Genomic DNA, 21,586 nt, shown 5'->3' on the forward strand with positions numbered 1-21,586 from the left:
TAATGAAGCAGTGGCAGAGAGAGAGAGAATGCTGAATCCTTGCTTCCTGCCTTAGCACAGAAGCCCTCCTGCAAGCATTAGGCCCAGTTTGTGTACTTTGAGGTTGTGTGGTATGGTGGAAAGAGGTGTAGGAAGAGCCCTGGATTTGGAGCCAGGAGACCCAGATTTGAGACTAAAGCTGGGCCCTTGGCCATTTAACATTTTTTATTAATGACTTGGAGAAAGGCATAGATGATGAGCTTATCAAATTTGCAGGTGGCAAAATTAACACACTGGATGTGTTAGGATTCAAAAATGTCTTGCTAAACAAGGACATTGAGCCAAATCTAAAAATTTGGGGATTCTAGAAATCAGCCTTGTAAGTACAAGATGAGGGAGGTGTAGTTAAAACAGAAATAATTAAAGTAGGAATATACCAGATGGCAGGCTAGGAGATCTTCCCCCACCCCCACCCCCCCTGCTCACCCCCACTACTCAGCATCCTCCCTAGTAGCAGCCCCTGTGGGGGGATCTTTATGTCACTTCCTCGGTAGAGGGTATACTTGGGGCCACCTGTTCTAGACACATTTTGTGCTATTTGCCCTAAGCACAAAAATTCCTAGTGGCTACTAGACTTAGATTGAATTTGCAGACATAGTAGCTAACCTTCAAGAATCTGAAGAGAGATTAGACTTTTTTCTTTGTAGCTGCAGAGGTCAGAACTAGGAATAAGAGTTGCAGAGAGGCAGATTTGATATAAAGATTTCCTAAAAATCAGAGCTGTTCAAAAGAGGAATGGGCTACCTCCAGGAGAGAGTGGGTTCTCCCTTAGGAGGGCTTCAAGCCAATGCTTGACATCTACTTGCAGGGTTTGTTGTATGTGAGAGTCTTGTTGAGGTATGGGCCAGAGTAGATGGCCTCTGTGATTCTGTGAATCTCATACATACTAGCAGTGTAACTATAGGAAAATCATTTCCCTAACTGTAATAAATGTTTCCTTATCTATAAAATGGGGGTATTTATACTACCCACTTCATGGGGTTGCTGTGAGTAAAGAGCTTTGTAAATCTTACAAGATATATTACTTATTATTGGCATAGTAGATAGAACACTCAAATTGGGAGTCAGGAGTCAAATCCTGTGTCATATATTTATTAGCTGTGTGAGCCGGGGCAAGTCACTTAACTTCTGTCTGTCTCAGTTTCCTCAGCTGTCAAATGGGGATAATAATAACAGCTACCTTTCAGGGTTGTGAAGATAAAATGAGATGACATTTGTAAAATGCTTTGTAAACCGTAATGTTATGATTATTGTTATTGTCGTATAGGAGTATCCAACTCCAAACTGATTCATTAGGTGTTGATTGGCTTCTATGTAATGCGTTAACTAAGACAACAAAAATATATTACACTTGAAATAACAAAAGCAATTATAGATGATACTACTTTTTAAAACCAAGGATATTGGAATAGAGTTCTTCTTCATTCATTATTTTACAGATGAGCTAATTTTCTTCTCTGGAATCTTCTTTGGCTAATAATGGTTTAGTTTCAGTGCGCTATTCCTGTCTAACCACTTGAAACTAAATCCCAGACCTGGATGTTAGGTGGGTTGGTGTCTTGTGATGTTACTAGTCTATATGGTTAGTGGTTTGGATAGTGTCCAAGGGCCCTCTTTTAAATTCTGGCATTTTCCCTAGGATAGATTTAAAGGAAGTGTGACCTGGGAACTCTAGCTGATTAACTTTCGGAATGATTTCAGCTCTCTAGAATAGAACCAGTGATCCACTGGCTAAAGGAATTTAAAAGAATAGGAGTTTCTTAGTGAAGAAAAAAACAAAACAAAGCTAACATCAATTTGGCATTAATTAATTCAATAAACCTTTATGAAACATAATTGTGTGTCTTGCATGAAGAATAAAGTATCAATCAAGACAGGAGCTGCCCCTTGTCTAGGAATTCATTCTTCTCTAATCCTCTATCCAAGGCCTATGCATTCCTCAAGGATGTAGCTTCCATAAAATCTTCCCAGCTCAGGAAATCTATTCCCTTTGAACTCCTATAGCATTTGTTATCTGCATCAGACTTTTGCTGTTAATCTTAAGACATTTTGTGATATCTATATTGAACTGTTATTTGAATCTTATATTACTATTTACCTTTTTGTTTGTTCCATGTCTCCCATTAAATTGTAAACTTAAAGGCAGGAATTGTGCCTAGCACAGTATCTTCCACATAGTAGGTCCTCAGTGGGCATTCTTAATTGCTTGAGGTTCAGGAAGAGCAGGATTATGCCAGTGTCTTAGGATCTTTTAGCATTATCTCTTCCCTGGTCAGACCATATCTGGAGTCAGTTGTGGGAATCATATTTTTAGCAATGATATTGATAATCTGGAGAGTACCCAAGGGAAGGCATTTTAGATACCACAATTGACATGATGGTAGAGATGGGAGCCACAACCAGAAAAGTAGAGAAATTAGGATGAATTATGGAATCACAAATCCTTTCTCCAGTAACGGAGAATGCAACCCATTGATTTCTCATCCTGTGCTATTCTAGCTACATTCTCATCCGTACATACTACACAAGGGATCCACACAACATAAAGGGCTCTTTCTCTAGGACTTTTAATTTTATGTGAGTATGAATGTAGCAGACAGATCGTCAACCTGTGATTCCTTATTCTTGTTGCATGCCAATCATTCATCTTTTGGATTTCTTTTACACCACATCTTGCTCATAAGTCATAGGTAATATGCTACAGCCCATTTATGTTCACCATTATCCTTTGGGTGACCCACAATTTTGATACTTCAGAGACTGTAGTGTTCCATGATTTAGAGCCATGTAGTATCACCCAAGGAATGGTGAAAAGAGTCATCCATGCCACTGATCATTTCCTTTGATCAAGAAGTGATTTGAGTCATTGGCATACTGATAATTGGTATTCTATAAATAGTTATGAATTAAGATTTGTTAAATCTTAGAGTGAGAAGCATAATGTAGCGTAAAGCACTCTGGCTTTGGAGTCAAAGGATTGGCTGCAAATATTGGCTTTATTACTCACTCTCTTTGTATGTTAAGGCAAGTTACTTAACCTCTGTAGGCCTGAATAGACTAACCTCTGGCTGGACTAGATAACTTGAAGTGCCTTCCAGATCTCAGTTTAAGATCTTATGATTATGTAGTTTAATCCCCTTATTTTACAGATGAGAAAACTGAGGCCCAGAGAAAGGTCACAAACTTTAGACCTATGTGATTTAGGCAGAGGTATGATTTAGAATTCAGGTTCTAGAATTCTTCTTCAGCGATTTAGAATTCAGGTCTTCTTTAATTCCAGGACACTTCCCTTTTTTGAACAGCCCTCAGTTTATAGACTGAAGCATTAATGTGGATATACCAATGCTATTACTGTTTCCATGCCTTTACCAACCTGTTCCTTCTGAAATAATACCCACTGGCCTATCCAATTCTCTAAATTCTGCCTTTTTCCTTCAGAGATCAGCTTAATTCCTACTTCTGTGAAGTTTTTTCTGACTTAATTTAGAATATACTGACATTCCCTTTTTCTTAACTATGGTAATCTTGATTGTCTCTCATTTCAATTCAGCAAACATTTATTAAATATCTCCTGTGTTTGAAGTACCGTGATAGAGATGGGGACACAAAAACAAATACAAAAATTTCTCACCTCAAGGAGGTTGCATTCTGCTGGAGAGATACAATATGTACACATAAGTTAGTTTAAGGTAGTTTGAGATGGGAGAAAGTACTAAAAACTGGGGTGGGGAGGTGGGAATCAGGCTTCATGTAGGAGGTAGCATCTGAATTGATCCTTGAAAGAAAGTAGAGATGAGAACATATAAAGTATGGAGGACAGCCTGTGGGAAGGCTGTAAGATGGAATATTGAGTTAATAAGAGGGAAGATGGACTACTGAGTTAATAACTAACAAAATAAGAAAATCATAGGATCATAGACTTGGAACTGGAAGGAACCTTAGAGGACACCTAATCCAACCCCATCATTCTGCAAGAGAGGAACTGAGGCCTAGACCGTAATTTCATTGAGAGCAAAGACTTTTTACAGATGCAAAACTTTAGAGTTGAGAAAGATCTTAGACATTTTTTTTGGAGGCAGAGTTGAGTGGAACCCAGAGTCACACAGCTGGTAAGTGTCTGAGGCCAAATTTGAACTCAGGTCTTCCTGATTCCAGGGCCAATGCTCCATCCACCGTGCCACCTAGCTGCCTTACCTTAGGTCTTCTAGTCCAGTCTACTTATTTTATCTATAAAGAAACTGGAGCCCATAGGAGACATGTGGCTTGTTAAAGATACCACAGATAGTTGGTGACAGACCTGGGATTAGCTTCCAGTCCATGTATACTACCTCCATACTTCTTTTCTCCCCACAGATTGCCCAGTGTTTTCCATGTAGTAGGTGCTCAGTAAATGTTGCTGATGGTAGTGGTATCGACTTAATCCTGGGTAAGAATATCCATGTGGTTCTCCCTGATAACAGCAATAACAAGTTGCATTGACATGGCACTTTATGATTATAAAGTACTTTGTGTGTATTTTCTCATTTGATCCTCACCACAACCATGGGAAGTAGGTAGTGCAAGTTAATTAATCGTCTCTGTTTAATAGATGATGATACTTGGGCTGAGAAAAATTCAGAAAACTGACTTAAGATCACAGGAGTTAGTGCTTCAAGAAACCTTAGGTATCATCCAGCCCAACCCCGTGATTTTGCAGCTGAAAAAACTGAGGTCCAGAGAGGTTGCGTGACTTGTCTAAGCAGCAGGTCTGGGATTCAAACCCATGTCTTTTGGGGTCAGATCTAGTGCTCCTTCCAAGACCTCCCAGTTGCCACACCTGCCCTTGGCTTTGTCTATTTAAAGTTCTATGGTTCACAAATAGAGCCTCTGAGAACAAAGCATATGGTTGTTGAGGAATCTGCTTATCTTTTCTACAGGGCTATGACTACAACCGTACATACCCAAATAGACCAATTACTATGGGAGCACATATGTAGGCCAGTGTGGATTTGATTGTCATTCTGTATTATAGCAGAGGAATTTGAGTATGTAGGGAGTTTGAGATTGTTATGATGAAAATCTGTCATGTATGTGCTGCTTAATTCAATTAAACAAATTTATTGAACATTTATTTAAGTACTGAGTATGTGTAATGTATTGTGCTGGGGTAGGGGAGAAAGATACATGAAAAATGATACAGTATCTCACCTCATAGTGGAGGGAAGAGAGGTGTAATGCAAATAGCTGTAATACTGGTTAGACTGTGATTATAGGGACGAAGGAGAGGTCAAGCAGAATAACATTAGAAATGCAAGTATCTCTTCTAGTTGGGTGGATCATGTAAGGCTTATGGAAGAGGTATCTGAGTGGCCTTAAAGAAAGAAAAGGATTTAAACAGATAAAGTTATGGGGGGAGTTTGCTCTAGACATAAAAGATGGCATGTGCAAATGCACAAAGGTGGGAGAGGACAGCATCAAGGAATAGTTAGCAGTCCACAATGAGTGTGAACAAAGGCTGGAGAGGAATGCAGGAAACAACTTGTCAAGGGCTTTGAATAATCAGCTAAGGAATTTTACATTTTATTTGCCAGGGAAAAATATTTTTCTCTCTCTCCCACCTCCCCACCTCCCCCAATGAAAAAGAAAGAAAAACAAAATCCTTGTAGCAAATATGCAACTGTGCATTACTTGAGCCGCTGTGCAAAGAAAGAATAGACCAGAAAGCTAGTTATGAGATTGTTTCAATACTTCACGCAAGAAGTAATGGGAGACTAAAATAGGGTGCCGACTGTAAGAGTGGAAAGGAGGAGGTATAAAAGTAGAATTGATAGGACTTGGCAACTGATCGGGTGTTTTAGATGAGGGAGAAGAAACAGAGATGACATACACATAGCTTCTCACACATGATGATAATACAAAGGGATACATGGTAAGTGCTGAATGAGTGGTATAGAAAATAAGTCTTTAGGTAAGTAAAGGTACAGGTTTCCTACAAAGTGCTTACCTGTGTCTGATATTCAGCATGACTATGAAAGGCCTTTATGGGGAGGTTGTAGCTGGTTTAGACTGCCTCCCTACTGATTGATAGAATCATCAGTTAAAATCAACCTCAAGAAGTTGTTTAGTCTGTCTTTCGTATTGGTGTTATTTACAAAGCCCAAATATAAGAAGTATTCTAAATACATATGGCATCTAGAATCTACAGAAGGACCAAAAGATGGATGTTTCTCCCCCAAGGGGAACAAGGCTATTTGCAGATGGATGTTTTTAATGCTGTAAATATCCAGTAGCAGAACATAGAGAAAGAGGCAAGTCCTGGTTCTTATTGTTTCTTCTTCTTTTTTAAATTTCCAGATAAGGTCAACGTGAAAGTTGCTCTTGGTCTAAACCTGCACAAGATGGAGGCCCCATTGGTGAGCCTAGATGAGGAATTTGAGGACTTGCGACCCTGCTATTCGGAGGACAGGGATGAGAAACCTCGATGTTTCTACGGCTCATCTCCCCACCATCTAGAAGATCCCTCTCTCTCTGAGCTCGAGAATTTCTCCTCCGAAATTATTAGCTTTAAGTCCATGGAGGATCTTGTGAATGAGTTTGACGAGAAGCTCAATGTCTGCTTTCGAAACTACAATGCCAAGACTGAGAACCTGGCTCCCGTGAAGAACCAGTTGCAGATCCAGGAGGAGGAAGAGAATCTGCAGGATGAGGAGTAAGAAATCTTACCATACCCCCCCATACCTTCTTGTCTCAGATAACAGTCTTTAGGCTGAGGCTCTCTGATAAAGTGTCGTCATGAATCCATAGATTCGTGGTTGGTCACATCCACTCCCTTGTTCCCATCACTGGACAGCTGTTTACCCCATTTGGCTCTTATGCCACTGTCACTGATGCTGCCCGATAGCTGTTCTTTTGGGGATCACCTTTTCCAGGGTTGAAGCCTCAGAAGAATGAATTGATTTTTAATGAACAGGAAGGTTTTCCTAGCTGTGAAATGCAATTTCAGGAGCATTAAATTCAGAGGCAATGTGGTATGGTAGATAGAGTAAATGGACTTGAAGTTAGAAAGATCTGGGTTTCAGTCTCACTTCACATACTGGCTGTGTAACCCTGGACAAGTTATTTAACCTCTCTGTGTCTGAGTTTCCTTATTTGTAGATTTAAGCAGACACTTTGGCCTCTAATATTCCTTCTAGCCCTAAACTATGATCCTATCATCTAGTCTCATTGCAATGTGATTTTCAGAATTCCAGGACCATCAATTGCTTAGAAATTATGCAGTCCTCTTTCTCTCTCCTTCCCAAATTCATTGTGATGAAAGAAGGCAGGTCATTTATGATTATTTTTTCCAGGAGAAACAACAGCATTGTGACTATTCTCAAGATAATTAAGAAGATCAGTCCTGGACTATTGTCAGGAAAACACTAAAACAAAATGATATGATAGGCAAGGTATTATGACACAAGATATTAAAGTCTTAAAGCAGTCAAGCAAAGGAAGAATTTGAAAGAGAAGGGCTTAATTTGTTTTGAATAAATAAGAGGAGGTGATAGAAACAGGGAAAAAACTCCCAGTGAAAAGAAAAGAACATTTAACAGTATTCTTAAAAATCACTCAAGAAAAAAGTAAGTCATGAGTTAGAGAAGACAGGAGCGATAAGTCCTAGTTTTTCTCTTTTCCATGGCCTTAAGTGGGAAGAGTGTGCCCATCGGTAGACTGCAGGATGAGGAGGTAAGTCCCAGGAAGCAGAAGTTGGGGGAATTAATTAAGTGATAATATTTCAAACATAATTGGCCCACATACTGTTTGCTAAAATGGTAAAGCCCACCTAGTAGATAGCATCAGTAAACTAATAGCAGTATTCTGGGGATAGAGTGCTGAACCTGGAGTCAGGAAGATATGAGTTCAAATCTGGCCTTAAAAACTTAGGCAAGTCATTTAACCTCTGTTTGACTCAGCTTCTTCATATGTAAAAGGGTTATAATAATTGTACTTACCTCCCAGGGCTATTATGAGGATCAGATGAAATAACAATTGTGAAGTGCTGAGCACAGTGCCTGGCACGTAGTAAGTGCTATATAAATGTTAGCTTTTACCATCATCATCATCGTCATCATCATTATCAACAATCATATCCAGGCCTACAACATTTTCCCTATAGTGACTATCACTGAGAAGATCTGAGCCTGAAGAAGTCCTGTACTAAAACTGTATGCTGTATCTTTTTAAAATGAAAATTCTTGGTCTCACACAGATTTCTCTTAGGCCTTAAGCTTGTGATAATTTACCTGATTTCTCTAAGTGAGAAGAATGGCTGTGGGCTTTATTATTATGAAGAATTTCTTCACTGCAGTGCACCGGGCAATGAATTAGAAACATGAAAACCAAGAATTTTAATTCTTGTCCCATCATTCACTTCCTGTGTGACCTTAGGCAAGTCACCTAACCTCAGTTGACTGCCTAACGTGTTTGGTTGTGAAGCCTCTAAAGCACAGTCTTGGGGAGGCAGGTCCAGGAGCCTGCAAAAAATGTAACTTCTGACTTCACCAAGACTGTGCTCTGAAAATGATAATAGAATATGCCAGCTTTTTCTCACTTCCAACAACAAATCATTCCTTCCTTTTTCTAGATCTTTATCTGCTTCTTTAATGTGGTAGGCCCAAGGGGCAGGGTCTTATTCTCCTCATGGGTCTGGCCCCATTAGCAGAGATCAAGAAATGTTCATTAGTGTCTTGTGAGACTGTTAACCTTCCTCCTGCTTCTCCTGCCTCCCCTACCTGATTGACTTCTTCATCCAGGAGATGGAAGGTCGAATAGCCTAGCAGAAGATGAAGTATGATTTGGGGGTATAGTATATATGGAGGAAATAGGGCACAGGGGAGCTAATAGTGTCATTTCACAGGCGTTTGGTTTCTAACCACTCTCAGAAATGTCTTCAGGAAAGCTGAATCAAAACTGTAATGCACCTTTATGGTATAAAATAAACACAATTAAATACAGGGTGGCATGTTATAGACATTTGTTGGGTTATCTTGGCTATAAAATGACCCCCAGTGACAAAGGCAGGCTGGTGGTACTTTTCCCATTCTTCACCTCTCCATGGCTGGCTGTTGTCATGGCAATCTCTAGACAGATTCAGTAATTAGGGAGATGAATTGAGTGTCTCTTAGCCAGTCTTCAGGGATAGAATCAAATACCTGGAACCATAGGGCAAGTCAGTGAAGTGCCTTGGTCATTTGGTCAAGGTAACTCCCTTGAAGAGAATATAAGACAAAGAAGGAAACTCAGGGGCAACTAACTGATATTAGGAACTGGCATTGGAAAGAACTGTGAAATGAACTTGTTAGTAATAATTAATGATAATAATAGTAGCTAGCACTTATGGATCACTTTAAGCTTTGCCAAGTGCTTTATGTTCATTATCTTATTTGATCCTCATGACAAGCCTGTGAAGTAGTTGGTATTATTCTGCCCATTTTGCAGATGAGGAAACGGAGGCTTCAAATGAGTGAAGCAACTTGCCCCAAGTCGCACAGCTAGGCAGGATTTGACCTTGGCAGTCTTCCTGACTCCAAGTCCAGTACTCTATCCACTGCACTACCTGACTGCCAAGGGAGATGTAAAGGCTGATCTCTGTCTTGGAAGGGCAAGGAAGTGATAGGCATTGAAGGATGATCAGGCTGCAGTTTTGAGTTCAGGAGCCATAAGCCTTCTTCTGGGTGGTCATTGCAAGGACATTATTGAACTTCTTCTCTGCCATATCATCAGAAGGAAGGGGAGGACTGATAATCCATCAGTGTGGCTCATTCTAAGTTCTGAAGCACCAACCTCCTCCTGCCTCATCCCATTTCTAGCAATCACAGAGAGGTGAGGAGCTTGAAACAATGGTTACTGACACACCGTTGTTCTTCCCTTGTTTAAATATAATTCTTGGGTTAAAGATTTCAACTTGTCAGAGTCATCCCAGTGGTATAATTTTAAACCTTGATACCAGTTTATAGTTAAAGTTAAGCTGTGACTTACAAACACATACTTGTCATAAGCTACAGTGTCACCTGTGATTTGGAGAATGATCTGGTTTGGGGAATTCTGGATTAATGGACCCTTTCTCTCTTGTCTCATTTTGTAACCTAGGAGAATTAGTTCTCCATTTACAGGTTCGATTTTCCCATATGCCAGGTGAAAGTAATATTAATATGTAGGGAATGGAAAAGCTTAAAAACTTATTTTAAGGCATTCATTCATTTGTTCATTTGAGGAACATTTATTGACCATCTTCTGTGAGATGTCAGTATCCTTGCCCTTGTGTAGTTTACTGTCCAATAGGGGTATAAGAGACCAGCATAGTTACATATAAGTTAATATATGTAATCAGCTCACAATATGATAGTATCGGCATGACTTTGCATAGAGTCACATATGTTAATAATTGTTGGTGCTCATGGAATTCTAACATGACTTCAAGATTCCAAATAGAGAACATTGTTTAGATCTGGGAGATCGGTCTTGCAGATCAAGTAGGGTGGGTGCCCCAGCACTCATCCTGACAGATATTTGCTGGGGACCGCATTAAGATGAGTGAAGTAGTTCCATACAGCTTCTTGCCATACTTAGCACGTTTGTGAAATTTCCTAGGAGGGGACAGGGAAGTGGGCCATGTTGCCCCCTTAGGATCCATACATATTCATTTGCATCCCCTTTCTGGGGACTTGCCCCACACAATTCCCTCCTCTTGGGCTAATTCTACACACATGCTAATCCAAAGGCAAAATCCTTTCAAAATAAGCTTTCTTTGATGTAGAAGGTAGCTGCTGGCCTAAACAGCAAATGAACAGCAATGAGCCTTAGGTAATAGGATAAAGACAATGGTTCAGCTGAGGGCATCTGTTTCATCTTGGTTTTCTGTAAGTGGTACAGTTTATTGATACTAAATAATGAATTACAAGATAGTATTCAAGGTTCTCCTTTCCCTAAGACAATAGTAAAGTGCCTGATTATCCTTCTCTTGAAAGCTCAACTCCACAGTCCACCTTAGGCTACCTTATAATCAGGATAACTCCACTTTTAGAAGCTCTGCCTAAGACACAATAGAAAGCCTCTCAAGGGAAACAAATACTTCCAGCTCCCTCTCTCACAAAAAAAGAGCTTTGTATTTCTTCCTCTTGGCCTCCTTCAGTGGGCCTTCCTCCTGCCTCTCTGCCCTCCCTTCCCCCACCCTCACCCCCCCATGTTATTACTGCTGCTGACTGCCTAATTTGTCTTTGCTTCCTCAGTGACGCTCACTTATTGTACTCTGATGAAGCCAGTTGTGCTCATAAGGCTTTTGCTCTGCCTTTAATAATGCAGTTCACTGCTGGGGGCCCAGGGTAGTAGCTCATGTCTGGGGGTGTATCACATGAGGTACCCCAGGTTAAAAGGGTTAGAGCATAGGTTTGCCAATTGCATACCTGGGTTTTTCTAGTATGTACAGAATTCTAGATTTTGATTTGGTGTTTTAAAATTACATCTTCTGGAACCACTGATATATGCATGCAAGGTAGATATAAAAAAAAATGATGCAGTTGATTAGAAAGCCCTTGAAAGGTTTTTAAAATTTTTTTTTTATTTTTAACTCAGCAGAATCTAAGACCCAAATGAGAGGAGGTAGAGGGAGAAGGGAAGAGAGTGGGGTAGGGAGTATGAAAGAGGAAAACCTGGCTGAGTAAAAATAAAAAATTCAAAAAAGGTAGAAATGGCAAAACATCTCAAGAGGAGAAGGCTTAGAAAGCATCATTGAAAGGCCAGAAATTGGAGAAGGAAGGCAGCTGAGTAAAGCCTCAGGAAGGAGAAACACTCCCCAAAGGATTTGAGAGCTCTCTTGGCTACCATCCTAAGGAGGTGAACATTTTCAAGGTGAAGTGAAAGTTGATGCGGTATAATAAGGGTTTCATCTTCCTTCCTGCTCAGAATAGGGACAAAAGATTTCTGCCTTCTTTGAACTTGACTGAATTTTACTTTTTTTTTTTTTCACTTCCTACAGGGAAGATCCTGAAGGTCACTGTATTGCCCACTACAAACATGGTTCAAACATGATCCCAATAACAAATTGTATAGATTTGGGAGTAAGAATTTAGAGAAGGAGCTGGAGGGCATTGCTGGGTGTTTTTAAATTCTGTAGGATGGTCAAGAATGGAATTCTGATGTATGAGTGAGGGAGCTGGGGTCAGCTCTGCTAGTGGGAGTGCTTTTGGCATAGTAGCCTTATCTGAGAGAGCTGATCATTTTGATTTTCCCATACTGGAATGCTAATGGGACCCAGGTTTAAACTCATATGGGATTCATGCAGCTGAACAAGGACTGATAGAGATTAGGAGATTGTCAGTCTGATAGCACTACTGGGTATAAGAATTCCTTTCTGAAATCTTTTTGAATAGATGTCTAATGAGTATTTGATGGGTTGGTCTCTTGAAGAGCTCTCTTGTAATGGCAGAAAAATAGAGAACAAATAGATGTCCTAAGTACTACCATTATATTGTTATATTTTCTGGGATATCTCTTTTGTGTCTTCACTAATGGTGGACTATATGCTCCAGGAAGAACTCTTTGTTTATATATTATGCATGTATATGATTATTGTTCTGCATCTTCACAATATCAAATGTTTGTGCTGCAATTTTCCCTTTGTCCTTGGGTTTTTGTTTTTTTTTTCTGGTGTACACTAGCACATTTTTAAGTGTTTGTATTCAGTATTCTGCGTGTGTATCTATAATTGTGTATATGGCACACTGTGCATTGAAGCCTTCATACTGTAAAATGCAGCCATGTTACAGGCATGCCTTCCTGTGTTGCTGTATATGCAATGCTTTGACATATATAGAATTTAAAACATTTTGCATATGGTTACATGGCATTCTTTTGTGTTCAGGCTGGGTAACAATTTGGTTGCACTGTTTGGAAGGAGCTTACAGGCATGCCTTACCTGACATAATTTAACAAAATCATCTGCCTTTTCCTTATGTGCCATTACTCTTGGAGCTTGTTGTGTTATTTTGTACATTAAGATTTCTTGGAGTTGGCTTATGTCTGTTCGATGTTGGGACCAACAAAGATCACACACACATACACACACACACACACACACACACAATGCATTGTGCCAGGAAAGGGCTATCTGTGTACATGTAAACTACTGTTGTTGCTGTTCATGTTGAATAAATAAGCATGTGTCTGTGACCTTATTATTTATTTTAATTTGTGTTTAAAACCCACCTGAAACATCTATTTTTCAAAGGATATCTTCTGGATTAGATATGTTGGCTAATAAGAACTATCTAAAAACAATCGTTTCCTATAATATGTCAAATTTAAAGTAAACATTTTCAATAAACATTTATTAAGCATTTCTTAAGGGTCAGGCTAAGTGCTAGGTATAAAAATAAAAAAGCAAAAACCTAACAAAAATATGAAAAGAGGAGTAACTCCTTGCCTCCCCCCACTCTCTGTGTAACTAAAATGAACCATGAAGAGATAACTGTTTCTATTAGCTATGCACTTTTTGTGATATATTGATACCCTGTGAGAGGTATATAGGGCCTGCTGCTTGAGAATATCAACTTGTAGCGAGGGCAGGGTTATACCATCCCTATGTGTCTTGGGGGCAAGCCATTAATATTAAACAAGAGTTGGAGGAATCTCATTTATGCAGCTTAGCTTCTGTGAGGCACTTAATTTTCTTGACATATTAGGTAGTAGATCTCTCGGGACCCATGCAAACTATATGAAGGTTCCCGACCTCAGTGAGAGAGGGTCATTCATCCAGGAAATCTTCCTGCAGTTTTTTACAAACTTCTGCCTACTAATAGGAAAGAAAACCAGTAAGTTACCACCCAGGGTCACAGAATGTGAACCACGCACCTGCTTTAAGGGTAGATTTATGTTCAGGCCCAGATATAAGTCACTGTTTATCTGTAGCCTTCATTGTTAGTGATTTATGACAAGAAATTGCCCTGCCTTTGAATACCTCAATCCTGAAATATCTGACCTGACACCAGTGTGTCTTGGGCCCTTCAGCATTGTTCCTTCTTGCTCTTTGCCTTCTAATGTGATTTCTAGGCTGTTTTGACCAAGCATGCTGGAAGGCAGATGATCTCAGCCTGGCACACAGAGAAGCCTCTCTCCTTCTCTAGCTGAGTTCTTCCTTCCCCCCAGGCGGAGCCAGGCCACAGATGTCTGCTAACAAGAAGCTTTCTTTGTTTTCAGAGTTTGGGATGCTCTGACGGACAATTACATCCCTTCACTTGGGGAGGACTGGAGGGACCCAAACATCGAGGCTCTGAATGGCAACATCTCAGACACTGAGGTATCTTTCTGGGGCCTTGACAGTTGTGCTATATTGAATGGGGTTTGAAGAGATGTTGATTTCATTAGGTAAAATGATCACCAACAATAAGTAATTTATTAGTAAACAACTTCTAGTAAAGACTGGCAATCATTGCTTGAAGGAAGGGGCAGGGTGGGTGGGTAGGAAGGCGGGGTAAGAAGGGTGGAAATGGAGAAGTGACAGATAAAGGGAGGCTGCTAGTTATTAGGGGTAGCTAATTTTAAGAGGTATGTATCCAGAGAGCTAACGTTATTGACCTTTGTTACACAAAACATAAAGTAACTAGGTCTGAAGTGTAAGAAATTGGGTGAGTATTACAGGCTATTTTTATGCCCAGGTAATGACATTCCCTGGCAGAAGTTGTAATGACTCCAGTTCTCTCATGTAAGAGAACAGATGTTATCTCTTCTCCCTCTCTTCCATCAAAAATGCTGTCAAAACCGTTGCTGGTACTAATTGCTCACAATTACTCTGCAGGCATGATCAGAGCCCTGGAACAAGTTATTATGACCAGATAGATATAGGGATGTGTTCTTAAGGACGTCTGGCTAGAAGGCATTTGAGTGGCTAAGCCGGGGTCAGATACTTTGCCACTGAAGGGGAAGGTGGCTTGGCAAACTGAGATGAAAATCTCAAGAGAGTTGGGAAAGTCAAGTACAGGAATCTATTTTGAGTCTTTTGTCCAGGATATCAAGAAGTGAAATCCATCTAGGTCCAAGGGGAACATCTCAGCCAAAGCTACATATAGAAAGTAAAACCGTTTATTGACTTCATTCACTTGACTCCCTGGAAAAGGTTACTTTTCCATTGGCTTGTTCTCTGGATTTTGCTGTCAGGGAAACCGATGTGGCAAACTTGGAATGAACTGAAAAGTTTCATCCTGGCCCAGGTTTCCCAGTACTATGTCAATGTGAAATCCATCTATAAAAATTCCCCTTGCTGGTCTACTGTTTCTATAGGTTACCTGTCCAGAAAGAGTGCTCAGCTAGCAACAGGAATAGTTCTGATTTCTATCTTGCTTTCTAGTTTACAAGGTCCTTTCCACACCTCAATCTCCTGAGATAGTGTAAGGTATTATTTCTATAATGTGGGTGAAGGATCAGAGATTTAGTAAGGTTAAATGCTTCGACTAAGCTTGCACAGATAATAAGTGGATAGTAAGTAAGATAGTAACTCAGCAGGTCTTCTGACTCCGAGTCTGATGTTCCTTCCCTCATAATACAGGTAAGCATCATTGGGAAAGAATGGAATTTGCTTAACTCCTGAAATGCAAAATGATACAAGAAACCCCAGACCTCAGAAAAATTATTTGCTTATTGGGGGGGGGGGGGGGTTGGGTTAGCTGCTCTGGGTCAATGGTTTCGGTATTTCTAGATTCCTATTAACCTGTTTGGTAAACATCCCAGGGGCTGAGTACTAGGTCCTGTCTCGAGCACTAACTCTTTGTGTAACTCTTGGCTACTTGCTTTTTCTCTCTGGGCTATAATTTTCCAGTGTCTCTAGAGAAGATGTAGAGCTAACTGGGGTTCATTAGCTTCCCGGTGTCGAAAACAAATCCTGCACGTGAACAGGCTTAGATTGGCTATGTAGTGAATTTGTTTTCTGGAATTAAAATTAACCCCGTTCTAGTGCTAAGGAAGATTCTGCTTTGTTATCTCTTTTGTCACCTTTCTCACTCAACCCTGGGTCAAGCTCAAGGAGATACAAGACAGCTCTTCAAAAGAACTCTAATTTATCCTCATTTGCAGATTTCCCTCAGGAGTGTTCACATTTCAGGGTGAATGGAATGACCCTGAGAAAGATGAACTTGAGACCCACACAAAATCCCTTCCATCTAGTGTAAAGGAAAAGGTAGTTTAATTGAATAGAGAAAGGCTGGCTTCTTCTTCCTTCTTCATTCTTTGGCCATCTCTGACCCTTGTTTAATAACAAGCAGAGACTGACCTAGAAGGCAAATCAAAATATCTTTTGTCTTCTTCAGGGGACTGAGCAACCGGCTGAGCCATTGTAGGGCTGGGATTGGGGTGAAGGGGTGGAGGTGGGGAGAGTAAGATTGAGTCTAGAAAGTGTCAATATTTAAGGCTCCTCTCTCTGATGTTCCATTCTGTTAGGATAGGATAGGATAGGTATCCCTTGGCTCACCTTCCTCAGGTGTTCCCGGGTCAGTCAACAGTAAGAGGAAGACCACATTGCTCCTTCATGGGCTGTTTCTTAAATGACACAAGATGAAAACTAGACCGTGGGCTGAATAACTCCATGAGGCCAAACTAGTAATTTTCTTTTGTCACTTTTAACATTTTTACTTGAAGATAAGAATTGCATTTTCTTTTTTAAACTTGGAAGAGGGTTGTGCCAAGGGACCTGCTATTTGTGTCGATGATGTAGGGGAAGGGAAATTTTGTGTAAAAGGCTAAATATCCTATAGAGATGAGTCCTTTTTATGAATGGAGTGTACTCTAATACTTTCAATAAAATAAATTTGTGGGGCAGCTAGGTGGCACAGTGGATAGAGCATGGCCCTGAAGTCAGGAGGAGCTGAGTTCAAATCCTGCCTCAGACCAAACACTTGACACTTGCTAGCTGTGTGACCCTGGGCAAATCACTTAACCCCAATTGCCTTAAAAAATACTTGTTTAACATACCTATTCTTTGAACACAAATACTCAACCCAGGATGACTTTATTTGCCATTGTGTATCAGTTATTAATCAGTTATTAATAAACATCAGAACCATTAGTATTATTACCATGTATAGAAATTTGCATTCAACTCTAAACCTTCCGGGTTCCACAGCCCTAATTAAACTCTCCTAGTCAAATCAAGGAAAGAGAAACTTCTAACTGAAACAGTCAGACACTTGGACTTCTAGACTCAGCTCTGGGAAGGTATTATTTAGAATGTATGCATGATTCTTCTTGGAAGAGAACAGTTTATTTCAAATTCTTTTGACTTTGGGCATTGTGGAAGCAACTTGCAAGACGCCTCCCATCCCGAAGAGAAATGCAAAGTCTTAAAAAATTTTTTATTGATTATTTTCCTATTTTAATATAATTTTCATTTCCATATTAGCCATTTGTCTTCTACCCAAAGAGTTATCTTTTGTAACAAAATTTAAATTTTGTAACAAATTTTGTAACAAAAAATTGAAAAAAAGAAATAGAAAACAACAGCAGTTTGGCAAAACTAAACACGCCAACAAAGCCTGACAATATATGCAATGCAGAAAGAAGCACAAACTCTTGATGACTTTGCCTGAATGTTTTTCTGGTCTGTCACCACATATTAGACTAGTTCCTGTGATCTATTTTTGGGCAGCACAGATGAGTTCAGAAAGATTCCCTGTGACCCTTTTTGCACGCTTTAATAACAGTCCAATTCAGGGCAGGTTAGAAGCCATTTTTTTTACACATGAGGCATGTGGTCACATATTGGAATCATCTCATTTCCCAACTGTGTACCTTCTGTAAAAGAAAATTGCCTCAGGGGTCCAGGGAAGCTGCTGAATCTATGAAGAGTTGGAGGGCTAGCTGATAAGTGGGTGAGGCAAGGGCGGAATCAGAGTGGAAGCCAAAGAGGTAGTTCAAGGCAGAGTAAAGAGAGCAAGGGAATGAGAGCCAGGTTGGAATTAGAGGAGTGTCAGGGTAGGACTGAGGTAGAACCATAGGGAGTATAGGAGCAAGACCCAGGGCTGGCTGCGAAGTGATAGAACACAGCACAAGGAGAGTCTGGATGTTAAGAAGAGGAATCCATGTTCTTAGTCTACATAAATCCTATCCCCTGCATTTTAAAAAAAAGTTGGAAGGAAAAAAAGATGAGTTCAAAACCACTCTCTTTTTACTAAGAGCTCCAAGTACCTTTCACAGAGTCCTAATTGATTTTCACTATCTCTTTCCTCAAACCTTGCAGATCAGCCCAGTCAGGCTTTGTTTGTGTCTGAGAAACACAAGATCATCCTTCCTGCTGTGTAGCCCCAAGTACGTTAACTTGTAAACTACAAGGAGGACCCATCCTGAGAAGCTCCCTCCCTGCCTTCAGCAGGAAATTCAGAAACACAGAGAGAGCATCTTAGGAAGGGAAGCAGCATATTTAAAAGCTATATCGTTAATAGCCAATTATGTAAAGTCACTGTAATTGGCCACATTTAAGAAAATGTAAACATTGCAATTATTTATAGATTTTATGCCAAAGGTTTTTCAGTATACAGAACTGCAGCTGCTGTCACAGGGATGTGAGAATCAAACTGTACCTCCCAGCACGGGTCCGACTTTCGCCACAGGACTTTCTGGCCCCAGGAAAGCTCTACTGTGTGAATACAGTTCTGAGCAAGTCATGGTCCTGAGGAGTGCTGTTCTGCTTGATGGAGGACTGCTGTAACCAAGAAGCTAACACAGGTGGTGGGGTTGGCAGAGAGAAGAACATATGGGTTAAACAGCAGAAATAGATGTCACCATCTGGTTCCATGGTACTTCCATCTCAGCTCCTCAAAATTGGCCTACAGTCTCACTGTCCTGCCTGTTAGCCGTGCTTGGGATTAATGGTGTTTAAGGCAAAAACTATTTTCATTCATATGAGCTGGCCCTGGATTTAAATGAAGCTTTATTATGGGGCGTTATGGGAGCCTAAGCAATCCTTAGGATATGTGGGTGTGGTTTTTAGAAGATCAAAGATGTCATACACTGCTAGATACTCAATTTAGGCCTTGACAAGTGATGAGTAGCATCCAAAAAGTGTCAGAAAGTGTGAAAGACAAATAATAGATCCGCTTGGTCTGAGATTATTCTTCTGTACTATCAGGTTGGCAGGTCCCTAGCTCCATCAATTTTAATTTCTGCTTGCTGATTGATTGTGTTATTTAGAGAGTCATTGTTGTGTAGGAGTGTTCCTTTCTGGTCCCATCCCAAAAGAATAACTAGAAATGTGAATTAAGGCTCTGGGGAGCTAAAATGAATCCATAAGAAGAGAAAAAGTATATGAGGGGCAGCTAGGTGGCGCAGTGGATAGAGCACCGGCCCCGGAGTCAGGAGGACCTGAGTTCAAATCTGGCCTCAGACACATAACACTTAGGTGTGACCCTGGGCAAGTCACTTAACCCCCATTACTTGACCAAAAAAAAAAAGTATATGAGTTGAATTTGTCTCTGGTATTAAGGAATACTTCTTACATAGGCTGATGGAATAAAGGGAAAAGATAAAGTAGTTCCAGGGAGGACAGAAAAGATCTAAGCCCTAGGAAGAGCCAAAGGAGTAGCTTGCCAAGTTGAAAGCTGCAAGGGTGAAGTGCCCCCTGAGTTGGTTTGATGCCTAGTATGAGGGTGCTTTTCAACGACTACTGCTTGGGACAAATTTTTGAAAGAACTTAATTGTCCAAGTCTGAATAGTTTTTGTAGTTGTGGAAGGTGAAGGTTTAAATAATTGGATTAGAGCAGACATTCCCGAAGAGGCTATGAGTATAGGAATTGGAGGCTACTGTGTGGTGGCTAAGTTGTGGCCAGGGGCATTGCTTCTCACCAATTCTAGTGACTCATCCAAGTTACTGTTTGGAAATAAGGATGAGGACCTTCTTGAATTGGAATAGTAAAATACTGGCTCCTTGAGGTCAGTAACTGTTTTTCATTCTATCTTTTGACCTCCATCACATAATACAGTGTACACACAGTAGGCACTATACAGCCTACACACAGTAGGCACTTAATAAATTCTCATTGGATTGAATTGGAAATAGTATAGAGAGTACCTCTGGGAAATTTGTTGGCTATTGGTGACTATTTGTTTACCTAGAGTTGTTCTAATTCATTTGAGTTTTGTTCTGAGCTCCAACCCTTTACAAAGCCATAGCACACGGAGGTGCCATGAGTTCTCTTAGGATTATATGATCCCACAGACTCAGAACAAATAGATTAAGTGAGCTTTTAAAATGTTGTTTTATTTTTAGCTTAGTTTGACCTTCATTTGATTATACTGGGTCACTCAATGACCTATCCCATGTGGATTCATTGCAAGCTCCTTCTGTCATGACACCACACCTACAATCCAGGAAAGCTATGTCAGCACAGTCTAAAAAACAGGAGTATTTGGCCTGGGGCAATTCCTTTCTTTCCCCCATTTCCCTTTAAAAGTACTAATAAAAATGAAATCTGGTGAGAAACTCTCAGATTGGAACTACTCAGTAAGGTAAGTAGTCAGGCCATGATGTAGGAGGTAGTTACGGTATCATTCACTTTGTGAAGATACTTTGGGTTCTTTAAAATGCAGGCCTAACATTTTTAGTTTCTATTTTTGAGATATTAAGATGGTTTCAGGTTTTGTGATTGGAGAGCAATCTGATAGTCACAGGTTATCACCCAAGAAGAAACTGTCTGTAATCAGAAGAAAAACTATCCATCTTCTTTATCAGAATGGCTCTGGCCATACACTGCCCCCTTTGCCTCTCCTTTTTGGTGGACTCAGTGATGCATGCTGCATGATGGGGATGGAGTGAATTTAGATTTTAATGAAGCAGCAGATACTTAAGTGTCCCTTATTAAATGGTGGACGACTAGAGAAAGACTTCCCAATTTGGTTAGTTCTAAAGACCAAATGGGAAAACGTGCCCTTCTAATGACCAATCAGAATTCTATTTGGGTTTATTCCTTCAGATCCATGAGAAGGAAGAGGAAGAGTTCAATGAGAAGAGTGAAAATGACTCTGGTATTAATGAGGAACCTCTACTGACAGCGGATCAGGTACATAGGTTCCTCTAACCAGGTTCCTGGGTGCTTCTTACTCTTCTGAGAGAAACTTGGTGTATTCAAGAAGGTCAGAGGGGGAATTTGTGCTCTGGTGGTACTAGCAGGGTCTCAGTTAGAAGATTTGACTTTGATCTCTAATTGATCAAAGTCCAATCTTTTAACTCTAAGACCCTGCTAATTGGATCTTGGACAAGCTGCTTAAATCTCTTTATGCCTCAACTTCCCCATTTCATTTGCAAGATCCTTTGAGAGTCATGCAATAAACACAAATATGATACCAAAACTTGACTCAAATAGAGCCAATCTTTGTTAATAGGCAGATACTTTCCTTTAATTCATTCTGTCCTCTCCTCAGTGAGCCTCTGAACTATAAACCATTGCTCTGGAAACTGGGACTGCTAAGATTAGAAGGACATCAGGCATCTGCTCTTCTTGCTCTTCTTGTCTTAGGATGAAAACAGAAACACACCCAAGTTCCAGATTAG

The 21,586-nt window shown here is 40.2% G+C and overlaps 1 protein-coding gene across 2 annotated transcripts in view; it reads left to right on the forward strand.

Moving 5' to 3' along the window:
• Positions 1 to 21,586, forward strand: part of FEZ1 (fasciculation and elongation protein zeta 1) — a 40,770-nt gene that overhangs the window by 2,208 nt on the left and 16,976 nt on the right. Inside the window, exons 1-4 of one of the 2 annotated variants that reach the window (XM_027835190.1) lie at positions 5,889 to 5,947; positions 6,373 to 6,727; positions 14,254 to 14,353; positions 21,009 to 21,095. In XM_027835190.1, coding sequence (XP_027690991.1) covers positions 6,417 to 6,727; positions 14,254 to 14,353; positions 21,009 to 21,095 — 498 coding nt within the window. In that variant the 5' untranslated portion in view covers positions 5,889 to 5,947; positions 6,373 to 6,416. Of the gene's footprint in view, positions 1 to 5,888; positions 5,948 to 6,372; positions 6,728 to 14,253; positions 14,354 to 21,008; positions 21,096 to 21,586 lie in introns of those variants that run through there. The other variant, XM_027835189.1, reaches the window with a different exon arrangement.

Source organism: Vombatus ursinus, unplaced genomic scaffold, assembly GCF_900497805.2.
Source record: "Vombatus ursinus unplaced genomic scaffold, bare-nosed wombat genome assembly UNPS02014813.1, whole genome shotgun sequence".
In the NCBI taxonomy this organism is placed as follows: domain Eukaryota; kingdom Metazoa; phylum Chordata; class Mammalia; order Diprotodontia; family Vombatidae; genus Vombatus; species Vombatus ursinus.